At 42.1% G+C, this 25,397-nt stretch overlaps 2 protein-coding genes across 2 annotated transcripts in view; one reads left to right on the forward strand and one right to left on the reverse strand.

Moving 5' to 3' along the window:
* LOC120526328 (fibronectin type III domain-containing protein 4-like) overlaps positions 1-1,073 on the forward strand; it is a 150,692-nt gene extending 149,619 nt beyond the window's left edge. The window contains exon 6 of the mRNA XM_039749473.1: positions 398-1,073. Coding sequence (XP_039605407.1) covers positions 398-436 — 39 coding nt within the window. The 3' untranslated portion in view covers positions 437-1,073. The remainder of the gene's footprint in view (positions 1-397) is intronic.
* A 6,542-nt stretch (positions 1,074-7,615) lies between these two features.
* The window catches only part of si:dkey-71h2.2 (low density lipoprotein receptor adapter protein 1), a 191,705-nt gene continuing 173,923 nt past the window's right edge, over positions 7,616-25,397 (reverse strand). The window contains exon 9 of the mRNA XM_039749477.1: positions 7,616-7,694. Within this exon, the coding sequence (XP_039605411.1) occupies positions 7,631-7,694 (64 nt within the window). The 3' untranslated portion in view covers positions 7,616-7,630. The remainder of the gene's footprint in view (positions 7,695-25,397) is intronic.

Consider the following 25,397-nt stretch of genomic DNA (forward strand, 5'->3'; position numbering starts at 1 on the left):
GCGACTTTTTAAGGAGTTTGACTAGAACACGGTGGGCATGGCTAGAGAGTTGTTGAGGGTAAATCTCGCACAAATGTTAGGAAGTTTTTCTTCGCACAGAGAACCTTAGATATATGGAGTAAATGACCAAGTAGTGTGGTGGAAAGTAAGACTTTAGGGACCCTTAAAACTCGACTCGAGTTACGTGGATAGGACTGGCGAGCTTTTGCTGGGCTGAATGGCCCGTTTTCATCACAATTTTTCAAAACACAGGTGTAAAAAAAAAGAAAAAAAGCAGGGAACGGCTCTTTGGTTTCTTATGATCTCTTCCAAAGTTGCTTGCCTTTGTTCTCAGCTTGTGTGCCGTGTGACAATCGTTGCTCCTCTAATCTCTTTTTTTTTCCTTTTCCTTCCACAGTTTCAAAAAGCTCCATCAATCAATATAATTGAAGTGTGACGGCACGAGGCTGAGCGATCCTAAAGAGCAAGTCAAGAAGCCAAGCCATCTCCTGCAGTTTGCCAACTCTCGGGACTCCCATGAGAGAGAGGACCGACTCGGACTCGGAGCTTTTTTTTTTTTTCTCCTCCTTTTCAAAATGCATGTGTCCCCTTCCAAGCCATTTGACTCTCAAATAAAGAAATGCAAGGAGCAGAAACGACTGACTGGGGTGGCCAAACGTGAGTCACAGCCTGCTGGCCCACCGGGGGATTTTTTTATTTTTTTTTTCAAAAATACTAAAGAGGTGCACCAATGGACCCACCGCACCACTTAGGGGCTGGTGGGACAATCAGAGGAAGGAGTGCCTGCCAGTGTCCTGGGACATGAACAGATGGACAAACTGGGCCTATTATGGCCTTCTCCAATGATACTTGGGGGGGGGGAAACCAGAGATTGGTGTCTTTATCAGATTAGAGGATAGCCTTGGATGTCAGAAATAAAAAGTGGAAGGAGGGCCGATAAAGAGATCACTCGGTGGTACATCATGAATGGACGACATCAACAGAAACGGAACTCGTTTATTTCTAAAGCCATACTGATGGCTTTCTGCAGACATGACACTCCTTCTGTTTTCAAAGAGGCCGTCACATTTTTGGTTTTTTTGGGATAACGGGATCAGTCTTTTTCAGGCTACTTTTAGTCAATTCTAAGTATACCAAATAATGAATAATTATTATATATTGTATATGCTAATTCCAATTAAAATCCTATGCATTAGGAAAGCAAATGAATGTCTAACTGTATGGCTTTTTGGAAGTGTGCACTCTAGGGGGTGCTCTAGAGTCATTCTTGCATTTAATAATAATAATAATAATTCTTTGCATTTATATAGCGCTTTTCTCACTACTCAAAGCGCTCAGCAATTGCAGGTTAAGGGTCTTGCTGAAGGGTCCAACAGAGCAGAGTTCTTATTGGCATTTGTGGAATTTGAGGCGTCAAGGCGTCCAAAATCTAAATACAGGGATGAGCCAGTTAAAGACCACCTATGGTCCGGACCAGGCAGCTGTAAAGCAATTAGGGTCATTAGGCAGACCCGTGTATGGGAAAGGCCTTCTATGAATACAATTTATTATTATTATTACTATTATTATTATTGTATATTACTATATGCACATATGGTGACTGTATATACGGCATACAGTAATGTTAATTAAAAATGCACACAATAATAATAATACACTCATCCGGTCCAAATCCGGGTGGCTCATCATATGTTGGGTGTGACAACGCGCTGTAATCAGCACAGACTCTCAACCTCCCTCCTCCCATTCTATATGCCTATTGTAAAAATCAGGAGTGGTCTCCCCTCGACTTACTCGTATACTCAGATATGGGGACGGATATTTGAGAAGACAATGATTATATTTTTATATTATGTACATTAAAGAACCACCAACAACAAATCAAATCAAATTAATAACATATCAAACAATTATTATAAAAGTAAAGTTGAATAAATCGGACTCTGCAGCTGCATGAATAAAAGGTAAAGTACCACCACCTGTTAGCTATAATAGCTCAAAACTTGATAGAAATCTATGTTTTGTACCTAATACAATTTTTGCAAACCAAAAGTTTTTTTTTTGTTCTTTATTTCTCCTTATACAATTTCTTGTATTAGGAACTTGTTAGTTTTTGCATACCCCTGGAGGTCAGAGTGCAGGGTCAGCCATTGCATAGTGCCCTTGGAGCAACTGTAGGTAAAGGATCATGCTCAAGGGCTCAGTGGCAGTGATGTGGATTTGAACCGGCAACCTTCTGGATACCAGCACATACCCTTAGCCTCAGAGCCACCACTCCGCCTTTTTTAATTTTTTTTTTATTTTAACTATGAGCATACTCAAGTTATCTTGTTCACACACACACACACGCATAATTCCAAAAATTGTATTTTTGGACAAAAGGAGATTTAAAATGTCGAGATTCATTAAAATCTCGTAATGACATTTTTGGAGGATTGCAATACATTCCCTATACTTTTTATATGTAAAAGTCATGGATGTCTAAAACGTCGACATTCATCAAAATCTCGACATTGAATTTTTGGAGGATTACAATACTTTCCCTATACTTTGTATACTAAAAAGTCAAGGAGGTCTAAAACATCGAGATTCATCAAAATCTCGACATTGAATTTTTGGAGGATTACAATACTTTCCCTATACTTTGTATACGAGAAAGTCAGGGAGGTCTAAAACATCGAGATTCATCAAAATCTCGACATCAGATTTTTGGACATTTATAATAGTTTACCTTTACTTCGTATACAAGAAAGTAAAAACTACAAAACATCTGGAGGTTTGCATTTATGGCTGGATGTAATGTCATTCAGTGTCCACAAGAGGGCAGCAATTTCCTATAAATAAAGGCAACAAGAAGAACAAAGAAAGATGGATGTATTGGCTTAAATATTCCCAGTTAGGATTCTAGCAGCTGCATTCTGCACTCGTTGCAAATGATTTATGTCTTTTATGGGTGGTCCTGAGAGGAGTGCGTTACAGTAATCTAGCCGACTGAAAACAAAAGTGTGAATTAATTTCTCAGCATCTTTCAATGATATAAGAGGTCTAACTTTACTTCTGTTTCTTAAGTGAAAAAATGCTGTCCTAGTGGTCTGATGAATATGCGATTTAAAATTCAGATTACAGTCAACGGTTACCCCTAAATTTTTTACTTCCGTCTTAACTTTTAAACCTAGTGCATCAAGTTTATTTCTGATAACCTCACTGAATCCATTATTGCCAATTACTAAAATTTAAGGCTGAACATATCTGCTGAACAGAGGCTCCTAAATACACAACCTGATCGAAACAGATGGACTTACCATTGTACCAATCTGACTGTTGTAATAAGCCGATATGTCGTTGTTCTAGTAATAATAATAATACACTCCTGTAACAATCTATTTGTATATAAATAGATTGTCTGTCTGTCTGTCTGTCTGTCTGTCTGTCTGCTTCATATACAATCCTACACCCTTTGACTGACCTGGACCAAATTGTCCATAGTTGTTCTCTAGGGCCATATGGACAAGACAGACTACTTTGGAGCCCACCCCACATTTTGTCCTTGGGGGTTTCCCAGTGGTTCCAGTGTGTGCACCACTTAACACACCAGTGCCACCCACTGGCACACTTGCTGTTTGATTGATAGACAAACTTCTGGTGACCATCAATGGTGGCAGGAACGATGGAATCAATGAATTTTGACACTAGTCTCTCCAGACACTTTATGGTGACTCATTTGATGGCCACCCGACGAAAGATCATTCAGACAGGTTAGCTGTGGCATTCTGGGGACTGAGACAATGATTGAATGCTTAAATAAACGTGGAACAACACGCCTGGGCTAGAGAGGTGTGTTAACACTAGAATCTAGAAGTCTTGGATTCTTGAGTGCTAGGGTGTTCTATCCTGCTATCTATTACGGATGTAGTGAGAAGTTCAGCAAAATGACAACTTTTATTGGCTAGCTTGAAAGATTACAATATGCAAACTTTTGAGGTAACTCAAGCCCCTTCTTGCCTGAAGAAGGGGAGGGAAGTGCCCCGTTGACCAAAGCAGACCACTTCATCTGTTACACATGGTGGACGTGTTGAGCATGTATGGCTGCCACACTTCTCTTCATTGATGATGAAATGTAGAGAAACATCTGATCTCAAGTTCATTAAATGTGTCCAAATTCATTCATCCTACAACAAGATAATGAGCCAAACACACTGCTGAAGCCACACAAAGCTACAAAATGGAAAATTCTTAAATGACCAAGTCAGTCACCCGATTGAGCAGGCCTTCCATATGCTGAAGAGACAAGTTAAGGGGACAAGCCCCCTGAAACAAGCAGGAGCAGAAGATGGCTGCACAGTCATTGAAACAAAGAACTAAATATGACAATGGCTTTAATAGACCTGCCATTGCTGTGTGTTAAACATTAGGGTGCCCTGAAATGGAGGGGCTGTGTAGAAAAAGTGTTGTGTGACCAAAATGTTTGCAAATCCATCCATTATCGAACTTGCTATATCATAACTACAGGGTCACGGGGGTCTGCTGGAGCCAAGGCCAGCCAACAGAGGGCGCAAGGCAGGAAACACACCCCATGCAGGGCGCCAGCCAACCCCAGGGCACACACACACACTAGGGACAAGTTAGAATCACCAATGCACCTCACCTGCATGTCTTTGGACTGTGGGAGGAAACCCACGCAGACACGGGGAGAACATGCAGACTCCACGCAGGGAGGACCCGGGAAGCGAACCCGGGTCTCCTAACTGCAAGGCAGCAGCGCAACCAACATGCCACCGTGCCGCCCGTTTGCAAATCCTAATAAATGAAAGTCTGCAATGTACGCCTAATTTACAAAGTCTAAATTGCTGGATTTGTCATTTTAAACTTTGGAGCAGAAAAGGAAGCCGTGTCCCAAACATTATGGAGGGCAGTGTAGAAGTGAAACTTCAGCAATATCAATAGCTATAAGCACTTAGAATAACACCCTATGCATTTGAGCAAAGCTTCTCCCCGCCTGTTTATAGCGTCAGGAATAATCAGACGCAAAGACTTAGCAATATTTCTAAAGTGTATTTAAAGATCATGTACAAATAAAAGTAAATCACCATTACAGTGACATAACTATAATAATATGAGGGTCAATCAAAACGTAAAAACAATTTTCAGAATTTACGCCATAACAGTGGCAGGTAGAAGCTGATGCAATACAAGATGTTTGCAGTGGCTTATGGGTAGTCTGAACACACACACAGTGCCGTGTTCTGCCGTTAGTCTTGTTGAAGCCAAGGGCAAATGAACATGGACTACACCATTGTTGAACAACGCACCCAAGTGCAGGAATTCACCCGAGGATGTTTGCTTGTGCAGATCAGTAAGCTCTTTGGGTATCCATCTTGCACAAGTTTTACGTTACCCCAAGTCATTACTGCACTATGACAGCCGCAGATCCACAGCTGATATCCAAATGTCAAGCAACAGCAGGTAACGTAATCCATCAGGCTTCTCTGATGAGGGCGTTCGCCATGTCGATGTTGAACAGATCGAGCTTCATCGGTGACATTTGCTCTTCAACGCTTTCCTCCTGTTCATCAACTTTTCATTGAGTCCTGCAACTTACAACTGCATTTATTTCTACAGCACCTTACAGCACAATAGTGTAGCTCATAGTGCTTTACAAAATGACAAAAAGAAAGCTATAAGAAGAGAAAACAATTCAGATTAAGCAATAATCTACTCTATATATATATACAGTATACAGTATATATAAAATCATAAGCCTAATAGTGCAACGATTTTGTGCAACGATTTTATGTCACGTTTTTTTGTCACGACCTTAAATCGGGCTTTTTTCAAACCTACATATACAGGCAGTTCCCGGGTTACGCATGAAATAGGGACTGTAGGTTTGTACTTTTTATGTGTATGTAAGTTGGAACAGGTACATTATTTTGATAAATGCTATTGTTGACCGACTGTAACCAAGTGCTCTGCCAATGAATGATGGAGTTTCACGTCTCTCTGACCTTTTTGTTATTTCTACTTTATTTTCCATGGTGATGGTTTTTCTTTTCTTTACTGTATCACCAGCACTTGCATCAGACTTGTGTTTCAGAGACATTGTTGAAGGGTGAAGACAAAAGGTTAAGATGAGCTCTTCTGCACAGCACTGCACACGCTATCACAACAGGAAGGCACCCGTCGTCAACGCGTCTGATGTACTGACGAGAGACAACTTCCTGCTATGTGCGTAACAGTAGAAGCAGGCGTGATATTGAGAATGAATGGGGGTGGCGAGGGGAGATTCATCACTAGCCCACCTCACAGTCACCTCCACTACAGTATGCTGCCTGCAGCGTCCGCCCACCGAGAATGAACACGGCGCAGCAAAAGGTGTGTAGTGAACTGCCCACCACTGCCCCTATTCAACAGGCAGTCATACGAGGCACAATATAATGCTGCCCCCTGCCGCCCCGATCACCCACAACCGGGTCACAGCATCACCAGCCGAATGAATGGAGCAGCTGTGTGTGGTGGGTGGGCAGTGAAATCGCTTGCCACCAGGAGCCGCCCAAGGGACACTAAACTGCGCGACCAGCGAAATCGCCCCCCACAACCGGGTCACCGCTTGCAGCATCACCAGCTGCCCACTGAGAATGAATGGGGCAGCCATGTGTGGTGGGCGAGCAGTGAAATTGCTTGCCGCCGGGAGCCCTCCAAGGGACAGTGCAGCAAAATCGCCCCCTCCAGCCACCGCATGAAGCGTCCTCAGGCCGAAGATGACGGAGCAGCAGTTACTGAGGCACATGTGTCGCAGCTGCGGCCCCGTTCGTATTTCGTAGGTCGGATGACCGTAACCTGGGGACTACCTGTATATGTTTGGTATCATTCTTCTCAGAATTTATCGAACTTTGATCTGATGTTGTTAGATTATCAGATCCTTATTCCATTTTTAAATTGTAAACTAAAAAAAATATCAAGAACTCATGTCAAGACGAGACTTTGTGCCAACAGATTTAACCACGCCCGGGGCTGAAAGTAAAAGACAAAGAGTAGGACAGCTGCTGTACAGGCATTTAAATGTTTGAAGCGCCACACGAGATTCTGTTCATATGGGATGGCAGCAGCAGCAGCTGATCGAGCAAAGAGGAGGTAAAAAAAAACTGTGTTTGTTTCCCATTGTATCACCGTTTAAGAGAAGGTTTCGGAGGAGCGACCACGTCTCCTTGGGGTGTGTTCAGCAAACCCCCAAGTAATAAAGAATAAATAACAAATAAACAATCAAGGTCAGATGGCTGACAAAAATCTGCAGGGGTTCCAAGGCCAAAAGACCACCCAGCCCCGACTGGGCATTCTACCTTAACATAAATGTTCCTAAATCAAACCTCTTAGTTTTCAAGTGGGAAAAGGCTTGGAGGTTAGGGATCTATCGGAAGGTTGCCGTCCCACAAACGCCCGAAGTGACCCTACTCTGTTGGGCCCTGTGGAAGAAATATGAGTGCAAGACTCCAGCCCTTAAACTTTCACAGCATAGGGCGTGCTGAGTAAAACCTGGAACGATCCTTTCCACCGAGGTTGGTGCCAATGTTTCCTTCTGGTGTCTCCAATCGAGATTCATGATCCAATCGGTAGGGTTGTTAGCAGGTGTATTTCACTTGGTTCTCTCCAAGCCTGATGAACCTGAGTGTGTATTTCCTTCAGGGATGCCTTCAGACCTGTAAGGTGAAAGTAAAGATCATTGTCCACTGAGTGCAATGTTATATGTCTTGTCGAAAGTCCCATCAGCATAGGCCAGGCTGTCAGAATCTCGAACAGTGACAGTCCCAGTTGTTGATGGGTCGTCCTCCACATACTTGTCAAAGCCAGGGACAATGCATCAGACCATGTTAGGCCAGTTTGTTCATAGATTATTTCCAATTTCTATGTTAGGGTGGAATTTGCACTTTCCACTATGCCACCACTCTGTGGATGATATCTGCAGTAATGGTCTAAATCAATTTGCAGCCACTGAGTCAAATCTTGAGATATTGCATTTACAAAGTGTGTCCCATTACCAATTTGTAATTTTCGGGGAATTCCCCATCTCGGAATTATCTCCTTAACTAATGCTTTAGCCACTGACTTTGCATTCGCATGATGACACGGGAAAGCTTGAACCCAACGAGAAAAAACATCAACAATAACAATACTTACACCCCTGAGTCTCTCACTTCCTCCAATTAAAAGGTTAAAAAACATGGATGGACCCTTCATTTTAAAATCCTGGAGGTGTTTCATGGCTCATCCCGAGGAGAATCTCTTTGTTATTTTCATCAGGGTGACACCAGGGGGGCCACATGGCACACATTTACAGAGTGTCATTTTCCCCGAGGGCCACGCGCACACACTGAATGCCAACACGCTGATAGTAATTTACAGGGAGTGTAATCTGTCATTTGGATCCCTCCACCGGCACGTTTTCATCATCCTTCCTGGAATACAAAGAAATCCCAACAGAGGTCTGAGAATTTGCACAAACCCATTTATTCACCACATACGTACTGCATGTCCTGAATATTAAAAAACCCGCTCAGGTTTTGCATACAAATTGAGCAGGATGTGCAAGGATTTTTTTCGAAGGGCCAACATGGCAGTGCTGTTCTGTTGCTGTAGGAGCAGATAACAACTTGCAGGGCACACTGGACTGTAAGCATCTAAAATATCACTAAAATATCTGCAAATTTATAAAACTCATGACCTCCACATCTGTGAGCCAGAAGCCTGTATGACGAACGGCCAACATGCTTACCTGGCCGGGATGCTCAAAGGATGAAAGGACCGGGGTGGAGAGACAGTGCACAGGTCATTATCTGCCCCAGATTGCTAGATGGTAGGTCCCCAGGGTTGAGGCGGTGCTTTGGATTCCCACAGGGAATCGTGGGACATTGAGTTTTTCAGCTCTGCCCTATTGGGTTTTGTGGGTACTGCAGGGACTTCATGGGGCTTCCGTTTCACGTGCAAGCGCTTTTGGACCATGTGTACGGAAGACCGTAAGAAGTCCTGGATGATAGATAAAGGGAACTGCCTGCCTCACATCGATGAGTCGGGAGGAGGATGAAGCTTGTCAGTAAGAGAGGAGGAGGAGGCAGTGAAAGAAAAAGAAGGAAGGAAAGAGTTGCTTTATTGTGTTTATAGTTATGCTTATTTTCATACACTCGTGGCAGTGGTGGGAAATGCTTGATAAGGAAGAGTTTCCCATGAATAAACACTTTAGCCTTTTACACTTGTGTCCGTGCCTGCTTGTGCTGGATGTTTGGAGAGCTAGAGCTCCCCCTGGTGTCCACACCTGTGATTACAACATTAGGAAATTAAAACAATCTGCACGGGAGCAGGTCATTCAGCCCAACAAAGCGTGCCAGTGCTGTCCACAACATCAAGTCAAGTTTTGAACACCTTACTGTCTACCACACTACTTGGTTGCTTATTCCAAATGTCTATCATTCTTTGTGTAAAGAAAAACTTCCTAATGTTTGTGCGAAATTTACCTTCAACAAGTTTCCAACTGTGTCCCCATGTTCTCGATGAACTGATTTTAAAATAACAGTCTCGATCCACTGGACTAATTCATTTTAAACACGTCAGTCAGGTCTCCTCATAATCTCCTTTGTCTTAAACAGTAAAGGCTCAGCTCTTTTAATCTTTCCTCATAACTCATCCCCTGTAGCCCTTGAATCGGCCTAGTCGCTCTTCTCTGGACCTTCTCTTGTGCTGCTATGTCTTTTTTGTACCCTGGACACTAAAACAGCACATAGCAACCTAGAGGAGGCCTCAGCAATGGTGATACAGTTGATGGAGATGGCTACTTTAAAATGAGGAAAGCAAATGAATTAAAGGCGTCACACTCAGATGCAGTTGCCTTCTGCTAATCTGTCACTCTTGACTAGGAAGTCCAACTCTTTCCATTACAGGCACATACATGAAAACCACCTCTCATCTCGGACTTGTTCATCTGCAGTGTACTTTCCAAAGTGGCAGGACATGAATGGATGTGGTAGGAAGCAAGCTTATTATAGTTAATGAAAAGTAAAATCAAAACTGAAACTACTAATAAAAAAACATTTTCATGAACTGAAAAAAAAAATTAACAAAAAAAAAAAAAACTAAACAAAACTAGCTGAAAATTAAAGTAACTATCTGACTATCCAAAATAAAACAATAATGTACTAAAAACATTTTTAGTTTTTGTAACAACCTGTCTTATGCAAGTGCTAACCTGAGCTGCAGGGGTCCTGAAATTAATCAAAGTATATTAAGAATAATTAAGAAGAATTTTATAGATAGATAGATAGATAGATAGATAGATAGATAGATAGATAGATAGATAGATAGATAGATAGATAGATAGATAGATATGAAAGGCACTATATCACCAGCATTTGCATCACACTTGTGTTTCAGAGACATTCTTGAAGGGTGAAGACAAAAGGTTAAGATGAGCTCTTCTGTACAGCACTGTACACGCTATCACAACAGGAAGGCACCCGTCGTCAACACGTCTGATGTACTGACGAGAGACAACTTCCTGCTATGTGCGTAACAGTAGAAGCAGGCGTGATATTGAGAATGAATGGGGGCGGCGAGGGGAGATTCATCACTAGCCCACCTCACAGTCACCTCCACTACAGTATGCTGCCTGCAGCGTCCACCCACCAAGAATGAACACGGCGCAGCAAAAGGTGTGTAGTGAATCTCCCACCACTGCCCCTATTCAACAGGCAGTCATACGAGGCACAATATAATGCTGCCCCCTGCCGCCCCATTCACCCACAACCGGGTCACAGCATCACCAGCCGAATGAATGGAGCAGCTGTGTGTGGTGGGCGGGCAGTGAAATCGCTTGCCGCCAGGAGCCGCCCGAGGGACACTACACTGCGCGAGCAGCGAAATCGCCCCCCACAACCGGGTCACCGCTTGCAGCATCACCAGCAGCCCACTGAGAATGAATGGGGCAGCCATGTGTACATAGATAGATAGATAGATAGATAGATAGATAGATAGATAGATAGATGTGAAAGGCACCATATGATAGATAGATAGATAGATAGATAGATGTGAAAGGCAATATATGATAGATAGATAGATAGATAGATAGATAGATAGATAGATAGATAGATAGATAGATAGATAGATAGATAGATAGATAGATGTGAAAGGCAATAGATAGATAGATAGATAGATAGATAGATAGATAGATAGATAGATAGATAGATAGATAGATAGATAGATAGATAGATAGATAGATAGATAGATAGATAGATAGAGATGCACAGAGCATCAGTATTGGCAGTCTGGTCCAATTTATCATCCAGCTGCACTCCCAGGTATTTATAGGTCTGCACCCTCTGCACAGTCACCTCTGATGATCACGGGGTTGATGAGGGGCCTGGTCCTCCTAAAATCCACCACCAGCTCCTGGTTTTTGAGAAAATATTCCTGCTGTTAGTCTTTAACCCTTGTAATTTTCAACTCGAAGACAGAAAGCCATCCATCACAAGCCACCCACATATATTCCTCCAGCTGTAATTCTGACTGAGCCCAAGATACAGTACGTACGTAGCAGCACACGCTAAGCTAAATTCCAGGCTGCATGCGAGTCTGATGTCCGTTATGATGAGCTGACACATTTCCTTGCGCTTCTTGTATATCAATAGGTAATTCAAATGCCTGACGTCAGAATGTGCTGGTCAATAAAACCTTTACTGTACAGTATGGACAGAAAAATCACGAGTGAGCAGCGTTTCAGTTTCAGTGTCTGCGTTTTGTTGGCAGTAATTCACCTGACACTTCGCACAGGAGAAATCCCTTCTGAAAATAAGACAGCACTGATCGAGAGACTGACGGTCATCATACAAGATTAGCTCATCTTTGCTGAACAATCACTGTTGCTTTAAAAAGGTTGTTTAACAATGAAGCAATGCAAACCTTGTAAAATTCCTGAGCTGGCAATTGTATAAAATTGTTCATCTTTGGTATCTGCTTTTGATTAGGCTTGCTTATATCAGACAAAAACAAACACAGATAGTAAACCATGTAGTGTTGCAAGCTTCCACTAACATTAAACTCCTATCCATTAAGTGTACAGCTCTGTCTGATTGTGACACAAAACTAAACTCCATAGTAGCTCTTTAACCATAACATCTAACACCATAATATATAAACATATATGCTTGGAAGTGTGTGTCTATCTGTCCGGCCCGGAAGTGAGAGGTGGAGTCGGGGTAATAACACAAGTGAGGCGAGCACATCGGCAAAACAAAACCTCCAAAGAAAGAGACACTTGCTTAGCCGCTAATACAGAAGTGAGTTGAGCATATCGGCAAAACTGCATCCCTTTCACTTTTTCTCCCTCCGCTAATACACAAGCAAGGTGAACACGACAGCAAAATGAAACCTCCGAAGAAAGACAAAGTCGCTTAGTCGCTAATGCACAAGCAAGGCAAGCACATCGGCAAAACTAAACCTCCTAGGAGAGAGATGCCCAGAGTAGTTCCTTTCAATTATCTGACATCTCTACATTTCAAATTTTTTTCTGACGATTTCAATAATTTCTAGGATCCTGGGCTTTTTACAGCATGGGCTTACACACCTAATATATATATATATATATATATATATATAATCCAACATCTGTCTGTCTGCTTTTCACGAGAGAACTACTTAACCGATTTAGATCGAGTTTTTTTTCTATAATTTTCTTGAACATTCCGGTTGATTTTTCAACTTCTTTCATTGCACTATGTATCAGAGTTCGCTTGCAGTACCGATTTATTTGTGTGAGTCTGAGAGAGACACATTGGGCCTCGGGGTTTACCTTACCTCCACTTAGCTAATAATGTGAGAACTACTTAACGGATTTAGATCAGGTTTTTTTCTATAATTTGCTTGAACATTCCGGTTGATTTTTTGACTTCTCTCATTGTGTTATGTATCAGAGTTCGCTTGCAGTACCGTTTTATTTGCGCGAATTTGAGAGAGACGTACTGGGCCTTGGGGTTTACCTTACCTCTACTTAGCTAGCGAATGAGAACTGCTTCACAGATTTAGATCGGGTTTTTTTTCTATAATTTGTTTGAATATTCCAGTTGATTTTGTGACTTCTGTCATTGTGTTATGTATCAGAGTTCGCTTGCAGTACCGTTTTATTTGCGCGAATTCGAGAGAGACGTACTGGGCCTTGGGGTTTACCTTACCTCTACTTAGCTAGCGAATGAGAACTGCTTCACAGATTTAGATCGGGTTTTTTTTCTATAATTTGTTTGAATATTCCAGTTGATTTTGTGACTTCTGTCATTGTGTTATGTATCAGAGTTCGCTTGCAGTACCGTTTTATTTGCGCGAATTTGAGAGAGACGTACTGGGCCTTGGGGTTTACCTTACCTCTACTTAGCTAGCGAATGAGAACTGCTTCACAGATTTAGATCGGGTTTTTTTTCTATAATTTGTTTGAATATTCCAGTTGATTTTTTGACTTCTCTCATTGTGTTATGTATCAGAGTTCGCTTGCAGTACCGTTTTATTTGCGCGAATTTGATAGAGACGCACTGGGCCTCGGGGTTTACCTTACCTCTACTTAGCTAGCGAATGAGAGAACTACTTCACAGATTTAGATCGGGTTTTTTTCTATAATTTGTTTGAACATTCCAGTTGATTTTGTGACTTCTCTCATCGCGCTAAGAATCATAGTTCGTTTGCAGGAGTGATATATTTGCGCTAATCCATAACAGAAGCTGCGGGCCAAGGGGAGGGGAAAGCCTGATGTCAGGAGTGGGGACCCGGGCAGGTTAGTCCTCACTCATGCACCATTCTCCATTTGAATCACAGTACCTCTGCATTTTGGAGTGCACCTTGCCTTACCTTGTACCACTTAACTAGCGATACCTGTTTTTTTATTGATTTGTAAAGTTTGTCCTGTTTCACTACTACACAGGCGGAGCCACAGTGGAAAGCTAGTAATTACTAAAACTGAAATTAATAGCTATAAAAATAAAATAGAAATGTCTTTGTGAAATAAAAACTAAATTAAAAATAAAAATACATGATGAAGGAAAGCTAAAACCAAACTGAATTTCAAAGTAAGATCAGAAATAATATACCGTATATGCTCCAATAGTGGCCCCCAGTGTTTATTTGTAAAACTAGCCTCGGCTCCCAGTGCTTAATAGAGACCGGCTGCTATTAGAGACTGGCCATTATTAACAAAAACCTTCAGAATGCAATATTTTTTTGCGCTTCGGTACATGTAGGTACACAGAAATATCGGTTAATATTACAAACAGCTACTTTATTTGAATTTCAAATGCTGCATAAGACTCTTTAAGATAAATGGCAATGTTTTTCTGTACCTTTCACTGCTATTTGTCGTTCGAATCCCAGTGACGGCTTTGTTGTTATCCAGTTCACTATCGTATTCCTCTTCTTCCAGGTTTGTCCATATTTTGGTCAACCCAGCACGAAAATAAAGCAGTTTTAGAAACCGGTATATCCGTATTTCTTATATATGCAACGTGCTGACATGCACATGTATTATACACGCAAAGATACAGACGCTTACAATGTACGCTAGTAAGCAAATATGAAAGACCCAGCTACTGTTAGAGATCCCCCTCTGAAGCCCGCCGCTTATTAGGTGACCGGTGACAATAAGAGACTAGCCGTTTATTGGAGCATATACGGTAGAAATGAAAACTAATATAAAAAAGCAAACCTGTAATAACCTCGGTAGGAAGTGACACCAGTTGGCATCCTGCTGTTCCTCAAGACTGCAGAGGAGAGTTGAGAAAGGCTTTGCAGCCACGCCCTCTCATGGTGTTGGGTGGTAATGTTTACCTTAGCAGAGGCCAGAAGGTGTCCTTTAAGTGTTCATGTCTGACAAGGTTTAGTCTCACAGAAGCCAGATGTTCTGTATAATTTGGAGACAACCATGAGTGAATTGTGCTTAAAACTGGGTGGGAACAATTAGACAGCTCAATGAGTGTCACGTTTCTAAACTAATCCAATGCCTCATTGAGGTGGGGCTCAAAGTAAGGGGCGAGATTTTGAACTGCAAAGATCAGGGGCCTCATGTATAAACGGTGCGTACGCACAGAAATGTTGCATAAGAATGTTTCCATGTTCAAATCGCGATGTATAAAACCTACACTTGGCGTAAAGCCATGCGCATTTCCACGGTACCTCATATCCTGTCGTACGCAAGTTCTGCGCTCGGTTTTGCAGACTGGCGGCACCCAGCGTCAAAGCAGTGTTAAACTGCTCCTGTGTGGTCACCCTTTCTGTCTTTGATGCACATTCCTGACGCGGCTTTATAAATACACTGAAAATAACTGCATATTGTTCATTAGTGTAATGCATTTGATTGTAATTAACCTGTAACAATATAATGGCCAAGGGAATAGCCATAGTATTCCAATTACCATACAGTGGGATGCAAAAGTTTGGGCAACCTTTTTAATAGTCATTATTTTCCTGTATAAATCGTTGGTTGTTACGATAAAAAATGTCAGTTAAATATATCATATAGGAGACACACACAGTGATATTTAAGAAGTTAAATGAAGTTTATTGGATTTACAGAAAGTGTGCAGTAATTGTTCAAACGAAATCAGGCAGGTGCATAAATTTGGGCACCACAAAAAAGAAATGAAATCAATATTTAGTAGATTCGCCTTTTGCAGAAATCCCAGCCTCTAAACGCTTCCTGTAGGTTCCAATGAGAGTCTGGATTGTGGTTGAAGGTATTTTGGACCATTCCTCTTTACAAAACATCTCGAGTTCATTCAGGTTTGATGGCTTCCGAGCACTGACAGCTCTCTTTAACTCACACCACAGCAGGTCTGGGGACTGAGATGGCCATTCCAGAACGTTGTACTTGTTCCTCTGCATGAATGCCTTAGTGGATTTTGAGCAGTGTTTTGGGTCGTTGTCTTGTTGGAAGATCCAGCCTCGGCGCAGCTTCAGCTTTGTCACTGATTCCTGGACATTGGTCTCCAGAATCTGCTGATACTGAGTGGAATCCATGCGTCACTCAACTTTGACAAGATTCCCAGTCCCTACACTGGCCACACAGCCCCACAGCATGATGGAACCACCACCATATTTGACTGTAGGTAGCAGGTGTTGTTCTTGGAATGCTGTGTTCTTTTTCCTCCATGCATAACGCCCCTTGTTATGTCAAAATAACTCCATTTTAGTTTCATCAGTCCACAGCACCTTATTCCAAAATGAAGCTGGCTTGTCCAAATGTGCTTGAGCAGACCTCAAGCGGCTCTGTTTGTACTTCCTCTTCATCACTCTCGCATACAGCATCTCCTTGTGTAAAGTGCGCCGAATGGTTGAACGATGCCCAGTGACTCCATCTGCTGCAAGATGATGTTGTAGGTCTTTGGTGCTGGTCTGTGGGTTGACTCTGACTGTTCTCACCATTCGTCGCTTCTGTCTATCCGAAATCTTTCTTGGTCTGCCACTTCGAGCCTTAACTTGAACTGAGGCTGTGGTCTTCCTTTTCCTCAATATGTTCCTACAACACGTGGACAAAATTGTTGGTACCCTTCAGTCAATGAAAGAAAAACTCAAAATGGTCACAGAAATAACTTTAATCTGACAAAAGTAATAATAAATAAAAATTCTATGAAATTTAACCAATGAAAGTCAGACATTGATTTTCAACCATGCTTCAACAGAATTATTTAAAAAAATAAACTCATGAAACAGGCCTGGACAAAAATGATGGTACCCCTAACTTAATATTTTGTTGCACAACCTTTTGAGGCAATCACTGCAATCAAACGATTCCTGTAACTGTCAATGAGACTTCTGCACTTCTCAGCAGGTATTTTGGCCCACTCCTCATGAGCAGACTGCTCCAGTTGTCTCAGGTTTGAAGGGTGCCTTTTCCAGACGGCATGTTTCAGCTCTTTCCAAAGATGCTCAATAGGATTGAGGTCAGGGCTCATAGAAGGCCACTTTAGAATAGTCCAATGTTTTCCTCTTAGCCATTCTTGGGTGTTTTAGCTGTGTGTTTTGGGTCATTGTCCTGTTGCAAGACCCATGACCTGCGACTGAGACCAAGCTTTCTGACACTGGCCAGCACATTTCTCTCTAGAATCCCTTGATAGTCTTGAGATTTCATTGTACCCTGCACAGATTCAAGACACCCTGTGCCAGATGCAGCAAAGCAGCCCCAGAACATAACAGAGCCTCCTCCATGTTTCACAGAAGGGACAGTGTTCTTTTCTTGATATGCTTCATTTTTCCGTCTGTGAACATAGAGCTGATGTGCCTTGGCAAAAAGTTCAATTTTTGTCTCATCTGTCCATAGGACATTCTCCCAGAATCTTTGTGGCTTGTCCACATGTAGTTTGGCAAATTCCAGTCTGGCTTTTTTATGATTTGTTTTCAACAATGGTGTCCTCCTTGGTCGTCTCCCATGAAGTCCACTTTGGCTCAAACAACGACGGATGGTGCGATCTGACACTGATGTTCCTTGAGCTTGAAGTTCACCTTGGATCTCTTTAGAAGATTTTCTGGGCTCTTTTGTTACCATTCGTATTATCCATCTCTTTGATTTGTCATCAATTTTCCTCCTTCAGCCACATCCAGGGAGGTTGGCTACAGTCCCATGGATCTTAAATTTCTGAATAATATGTGCAACTGTAGTCACAGGAACATCAAGCTGCTTCGAGATGGTCTTATAGCCTTTACCTTTGACATGCTTGTCTATAATTTTCTTTCTAATCTCCTGAGACAACTCTTTCCTTCGCTTCCTCTGGTCCATGTTGAGTGTGGTACACACCATGTCACCAAACAACACAGTGACTACCTGGAGCCCTATATATAGGTCCACTGACTGATTACAAGATTGTAGACACCTGTGATGCTAATTAGTGGACACACCTTGGATTAACATGTCCCTTTGGTCACATTATTTTCAGTCTTTTCTAGGGGTACCATCATTTTTGTCCAGGCCTGTTTCATGAGTTTGTTTTTTTTTTAATTCTGTTGAAGCATGGTTGAAAATCAATGTCTGACTTTCATTGGTTAAATTTCATAGAATTTTTATTTATTATTACTTTTGTCAGATTAAAGTTATTTCTGTGACCATTGTGAGTTTTTCTTTCATTGACTGAAGGGTACCAACAATTTTGTCCACGTGTGCTAACCTGTGGAAACAGACAGCTTCAATCTCTGGGACAGCTTTCTGTATCCTTCCCCTAAACCATGATGGTGAACAATCTTTGTCTTCAGGTCATTTGAGAGTTGTTTTGTGACCCCCATGTTGCTACTCTTCAGAGAAAATTAAAGGAGGAGGGAAACTTACAATTGACTCCCTTAAATACTCGGATTCACCTGTGTATGTAGGTCAGAGGTCACTGAGCTTACCAAGCCAATTGGAGTTCCAATAATTAGTTCTAAAAGTTTGGGAATCAATAAAATGACAACGGTGCCCAAATTTATGCACCTGTCTGATTTTGTTTGAACAATTATTGCACACTTTCTGTAAATCCAATAAACTTCATTTCACTTCTCAAATATCACTGTGTGTGTCTCCTATATGATAGATTTAACTGACATTTTTTATCGTAACAACCAACGATTTATACAGGAAAATAATGACTATTAACAAGGTTGCCCAAACTTTTGCATCCCACTGTAACTGCTGTAGCGTTGTTACTCTCACTGTACCTTCTTCTTCTTCTTTTAGCTGCTCCCGTTAGGAGTTGCCATAGCGGATCATCTTTTTCCATATTACTCTCACTGCACCACTCAGAGTATTTATGTCACACTAGGTATACAGCATCAAGCACAGGCTGCCTCAGCCACAGCAAAATGTTTCAAAGCCTTTCCTGTACGGACCTCGCAGTTCAGAAACAGTTTCATCCCAAGAACTCTAAATGCACTCAATCAATCCATCATGTACTCCTTGTAGAACTGTTAGTACTTATAAGTACAATTACCCCACTGTGAACTTGCACTACAGTTATAATATTACACAACCTGAGCCACTTTATAAAGCGCGTATTTACATATGATGACAATATCATTTTTAAGATGAAATGCAGCAAAATATGTTGATTATATTATACAGATAAAACTTTAACTTCATTTAAATAATCTGTATTGTTAATAGTTAAATATGTGAGGACACGGTGCTGCAGCACTAGTAAGTTCACGTATTGTTCCTGCCTCGTGCTGTATATTTGCTGAAGCTGGCGCGACACTGGAAGGATAGACGGATAGAATAATTAAAGACGTACTATGAAGATATTTCAATGTTCCTTAAAAGTTTTGAAGAAGCGTCGTTGTAAGCTTAGAGATGGCTTAACATCTATTACAGAGCTGATTGTGTGGTGATTGGGTATTTGGAGAAAGAAAAGGAAGGACAGAAATTGGAGGTTAGTACGTTTGAAAGAGACAGTACTGCTGCAATAAATGATTTCATCGAAGGTCACGCATGGCGCTGCAGCATCTTGTGTGAGACATGAACAATCACTGTGCCACCGTGTTCCCAAGTTTAATATGGCTAACACGTTACAACACCGTAGTACTACAGACATACAAGATTCCAATCATCATGAAGATGATATAGCATATACATCTCAGTATTTTAATTATTCAGAGAGCTGTAATATCACGAATGTAATGGATTCTGTGTCCTGTCGGAGAGAGAGAAAGAACGGAAGCACGTTGTGATTCACACACATAGAGCACATAGAAGATCCAATACAAAACAAAGCATTTAACGTGCTACTTTAGTTACGATGGGATTTGAGAAACTGGTTAATTAAATGATTTTAGGATGAAGTTTATGATGTTCTACTTTAATGACAAAATAAACTATGAGATTGAAGTTGACATTTCGTGCTTTTTTCCCCACTGTGTGCCTATTTTTTTTTTCTCTGTACCCTAATAAGCTTTCATATGACACTCAGACAGTGGGCTACAACTCACCTTTTCACGGCGACTTTGATATGTGACTTCTTTTTTATTTCGGGCACTGTGCGACTTTGTGAATGTGAGCTTTCAAGTTTCTCCAACACGCTATGTCACTTGATCAACTTCCTTTTGTTGATTATTCCACTGTTTAAATCAACAAATAGTATGTTTTTACTTTGCCTCCACTTGGTATTCACTGAAATTCTTATATTTTCCCCCGTGCTTTTCCCATTGTCTTTTCACAGAAGGCTGCGCTTAAGGGCGATTTATATTGATTTGCATATTCAAAGAGGCTGTCACGCACGCGCGAGTAGGAGGCCGCGGATTGATTCGATAGCACCTGGGAAACCACTCGCCGCCAGGGAATGGTGGGGTATTAACTTTCTCCCTCTGCTTCCTCATAGAAAGAAAGACCTTCCTGCACCATAGGCCTGGATTGACCGCAGTGCGATACTTCCGCCCTTCCTCCGCCATCTTGCCCTGACGTCATCCTTCCCATCCTCCCTTGCGGTCCTTCCCGGCATCCCTCCACTTCCGGCTCCTCCCCAATAAAATGGCCGCGACGCCAGGAGTCGGCGTCGCGCATTATGAACTATTTTGTTTATAATTTTGACCAGTTTTGTTTGTGCTTTACAATATACGGGGCCGGAAAACCCCAACCCTTGCTACTGTCTCCTCGGTCCTTTACAAGGCGTAATTCTAGGAGGAGACGGGGCGGGACAGCAAGTGCGTGCACATGCGTTACTTTTCACGTTGACCGGGATTTATGTAGTTGAAGAACGTGGAAGTTGGAGTACGCACAGATTCCTGCATCTGGATTTTTCTGTGCGTAAGCACATTTCAGCTTTTGTGCTTACGTCATGTTATAGTGCCAATTCTACGCACGCCGTTATGCATGAGGCCCCAGATGTGCTCTCGTTGACCTGATCCAATAGATAGGGGGTACTGCAGGGATTCATCTTCTGATTATGATGAACTGACTACAGTTGAAAACACCCTGTTAGAAATACAAATATGTGTCACGTGTGCAGAGAGCTCGTTACATGTTTTAAAAATAAGCGTAATCTGATGCAAGGGAGAAACCTTTTCATTGGATCAGATTATACATTGGCAAGAAGACATCAATGGATGAGTGGTAAACGATGTGCCATCACAGGTGCTGTGTGTGCACTCTCTGCTGTTTAGTATTACGACAATAGTGCAGGAGTCGATGAAAGCTTGAAGGAATGAACAGCTATATTCATGAATATATGAACTGCAAAATATGCATTTGAAGTAAGCGGCATGTCGCATTATGCCAAAAGGACTACCACTAAGGGTGAGGATAAGGAAAAGTCACAGGAGATGCAGATTTCAGGACTCAAAACACCTAAATCAACAAATCTGCCGAGCAACACCAGTAGATACACAGATGCACAAGCTGCACAACATCCACCTTCTGACAGCACATCTAAACGAATAACTAAAGAAATTTCACAACTGGAAATTCAAACATGCTGGGACAAAAATGGCCACAGCCTTTTTACACGTTGAATATCCATAGAACATAATGCTTATCTAAAGGTTTTTTCGCTGTTGTGATGTCATATAGTGATGCAATAGTTAAAATGACAGAAAGATATTTTCGTAGACTGAGGCAATTCTCAAACATGCGGAACTTAGTAGCTGTGGTCGTATACGTCTGATGCATGTGGGTTTATCTATCTGTCTCGACTGTCACAGCGCTCATCACAAAGTGCACATTAATTATTAAATTTCAATTACCTTGTTCTACTGAGCTCTTTTGCTCTCTCACTGATAAACCGACAGTGGCTTAAAACACACAGACTGGAGGAAACTGATTTATGCCTCTCGTTCACATCATTGTGTAAGTAAAGTGCACTTTTTAACCAAAACCACTGCAACTGACTATAGTTGGTTCCCAATGCAATTTGCCAGCACGCCAGAGCCGAGTATGTTCGGCACCATACATTCATAGAATGCCGCAATTGGCTATTGTCGGATACCAGTGCAATTTGCCAGCACACTGGAGATGATCAGTTAGTGGCGTATATTTGTTGAGCAGCCAGCTCATGACCACTGGTGCCCCCTAGCGAATCAGCATCACTGTCCCTGGGATTAAGCGGCTGCACTAGATGAGCTTGTAAGCATCAGTGTTGGCCTCTGTGTGCAACCAGTTCAAACGCAGTTGGCTCTGTGATTTACTGAATTTTATCAATGGCGTCAGTTGCACCTTCTACATATAATAATAGATTGTTGCAGTAGTTTTCTTTACAGTTTTTACAGTTCATTGGCAGTGTGTAAAATTATCAGTGCATGAAAAAAATATGTCTTTGATTAAAATTTCACCTTTTCTTAGTGAATTGTGACGCTTCCTTAAAAAGTGCAGGAAAAAAGTATTTGACGTCCAGGGGTGCATTAACACCCCCAAGTATGTGGCAGTTTAATGGTTAAAAATGTGACAGGATACATATTTTCTATATGACGATACACCAAAATGTCCCATTGTGCATATTACAGTGTCTCATTACACACGGAGCCGCTCCCCATCCCACCCTTACTGTTACCTAGCAACTGGCCTTTCCTGTTTCTTGACAGCTGCAGAAGAAGTTTAGGACACCTTCACTCCAAGCGCCGTGGAGCTTCAAGTTTCTTTTCTGTGTCTGTTGCATCTTTAGGATTGTCATCATGATTGGCAAAGTGGGCATCGTACTAAGTGGCAGTTCAAGAAGATGATCACATGTGAAAGAAAGATCATTTTATTATTCCCTTAAATCTTTTTAAGTAAATAATGTAGAAGCATAATTATCCACGGCCTGATTATCCATGGTTCCACATTATCTGAGGCAACCCTGTATGCGTAACACATTACTTTTCTTATAATTTATAAAGGCTTTTCCACGAATAAAGTACTGAGCATGTAAATGCTTTGTATCTCAACAATGCCAAGTTCGTGGTCGAGAAGGCGGAGACTATGGAAATATGGGCGTGGCCAACGAACCCCTCCCCAACTGCACTCCTCAGGTATTGTCAGTGTGTTGCCAGCATTGACATGCTCTACTTTTGTGCTCACTTTGGATTTTTGCATCTCCGCATTTCTTTAGTTCTTTAGGTCTTCATCTTGAATAGCACAACAAGTGGAAAACGGAAACATATTGTGGTATCCTTACAAATGAAACCAGATGCTATCAAACAGTTGGATGAGGGAGAAACACAGAAGTGGCCAGTGACTTAGGTGTGTGGAGAACGGCCAGCATTTCAGTCCGGTCGGGACGTCCCTCCAAGGAAGGAGACAGCCTTTTCAGGACACTGCATCCCCCGGATCGCTAGATGGCAGCTCCCCTGGATGGAAATGGCTCCTCGGATTCCCGCAGGGCAGCATGGGACATGGAGTCCGTATCCTCAGCCCTGTTGGGTGCTGTGGGTGCCACCAGGGGGAGCTCACCAAGAACCAGGGGGATATTATGAGGACGTTAACCTGGAAGTGCTTTGGGGTCACGAGGACTGAAGCCAGCAGTATTTCCGGGACAATTAATAAAGGAAGATGTGATGGTGACCCAGAGAAGAAATACTTCCGGGTCACGAAGTATAAAAGGACTATGGGAAACCCCAGCAGACCAAGCCGGAGTTGGGTGGGAGAGTAACGGAGCTGCTGGGAGGGAAGGATTGGATTATTGTATTGATTATTGTTATTATTGAAGGAATTATGGAAGTGCGGTGCTTTGAAGAAGAAGTATTAACAAAATCTTCTTGGTGCTTTTAAACGTGTGTCTGGGACGTCTGTCTGACGGGTTCAACAGGGCAACAGTGACCACTAGCGTCCACAGGTGTTTGTGACACTCCATGTCACTGTGTTATCTTATAAAAATGGCAACTGTGGAGTTAAGATACAGTGCTGCTTATAGAAGTGTTGTGAGGGGGTGAGGCTGACTGAGAGATCGGCAAGATAACAGGCACATGCAATGGAGGGATCAGTGTAGCCACACCTTGTTAGAGTTAATTGGGGTGGACGCCTGCATCATGGAGGATAAATAGAGCTGAGGGGAACAAAAGGAAGGGAGGATCGGTTTTGGATGTCAGTTGAGAAGTCAGTTTCGAAGGAGATCGCGGAGAGAGGGATGCAGCGTGGCCGGTGTGAGTGAGCTCACGCAGTACACGTTTCCCTTTTTAGTGGTGAAGTGTCAAAAGCAGGGGAGACGGCAAATCCAGATCAGACTTCTGTGGATACTGGTGACCCCTCACAAAGTGACGGTGGGGGATTGAAAAGAGAAATATAGCACAGAAATTAAAAAGAGGGTTTCACAGCAAGTGTCGATGAGTGGAGATGTAAGAACAAATGCCACAAAAGAGGGGGGAGTACAAAAACCCTTCAGACGCTTTATTTCTGTGGTTCCGCGACCATCCGTTTAATCTGAGTTTCCATATATATACGAAGCAGCATCAGTCCACATTACCTCGGGGTTGTACTGCACTAAATGAGAGGCAGACATATGAGGATTTAATAATAATAATTCTTTGCATTTATATAGCGCTTTCCTCACTACTCAAAATGCTCAGTGATTGCAGCTTAAGGGCCATTCTCAAGGGCTCAACAGAGCAGAGTCCCTTTTGGCATTTATGGGATTCAAACCGGCAACCTTCCGATTGCCAGTACAGATTCCGATTTAGTGCATGAAAACACTTCCAGACAGGATCCAAACAACTTTCAATGGCATGAATTTCGACAGAAGTGAAATGCTATTTGTTTTGCAAGTTTTTTTAGCAAAACGAAATACCACATTTCACTGCAAATAAAGTTTCACATGAATTATTTCTGTCATCACTAATCCTGAAAGGGGAAACTGCTTTAGGTTACCTAATGATAGCACAATAAACACAGAAAAGGAGAGTCACTTGGAGCCTTCAAGACTAGGAGCCATCGTCTTGAGATATAATTCAGGACTGACTCTTTAGGGCTAGGCATCCTCCTTGGGCATCTTCTTGGAGCTACTGGTGGAAAGTGAAGAATCAGACAACACCCAGAGTGTTGTCCCAGAGCGGCAGTTAGAGCCCTTAAGACCAGATGCCACTGTCTTGAGATACAATGCAGGATTAGCTCCCTAGGTCAATTTACGATATAAGAACACACCAAGTTACATAAGAATATCGAGGAAAGAATTTGATATTTTGCAAATAGCACAATTTATTCCTATACAATGCTGTCATGTTTTTACAGAACCATCGATCAGAAGGCAAAAATTAACACAATGTACAAACAAAATCCACCAGTCTGTCGAGAAAAAGGAAACACAAGTGCCATACAACTGAGTGTTTAAATCCAAGTGAGTACAATCGTCTCCATGGTTGCACATTTGGGATGCTAGGAACTGATATTGAGTTGCTAAGGGTTATGACGTCAGATGTGGGTTAGACCCCACTACTATATAGCTCCTCTTCAATATGAACGGCAC

The sequence above is a fragment of the Polypterus senegalus genome, chromosome 3 (genome assembly GCF_016835505.1).
Source record: "Polypterus senegalus isolate Bchr_013 chromosome 3, ASM1683550v1, whole genome shotgun sequence".
NCBI classification, from domain to species: Eukaryota; Metazoa; Chordata; class Cladistia; order Polypteriformes; family Polypteridae; genus Polypterus; species Polypterus senegalus.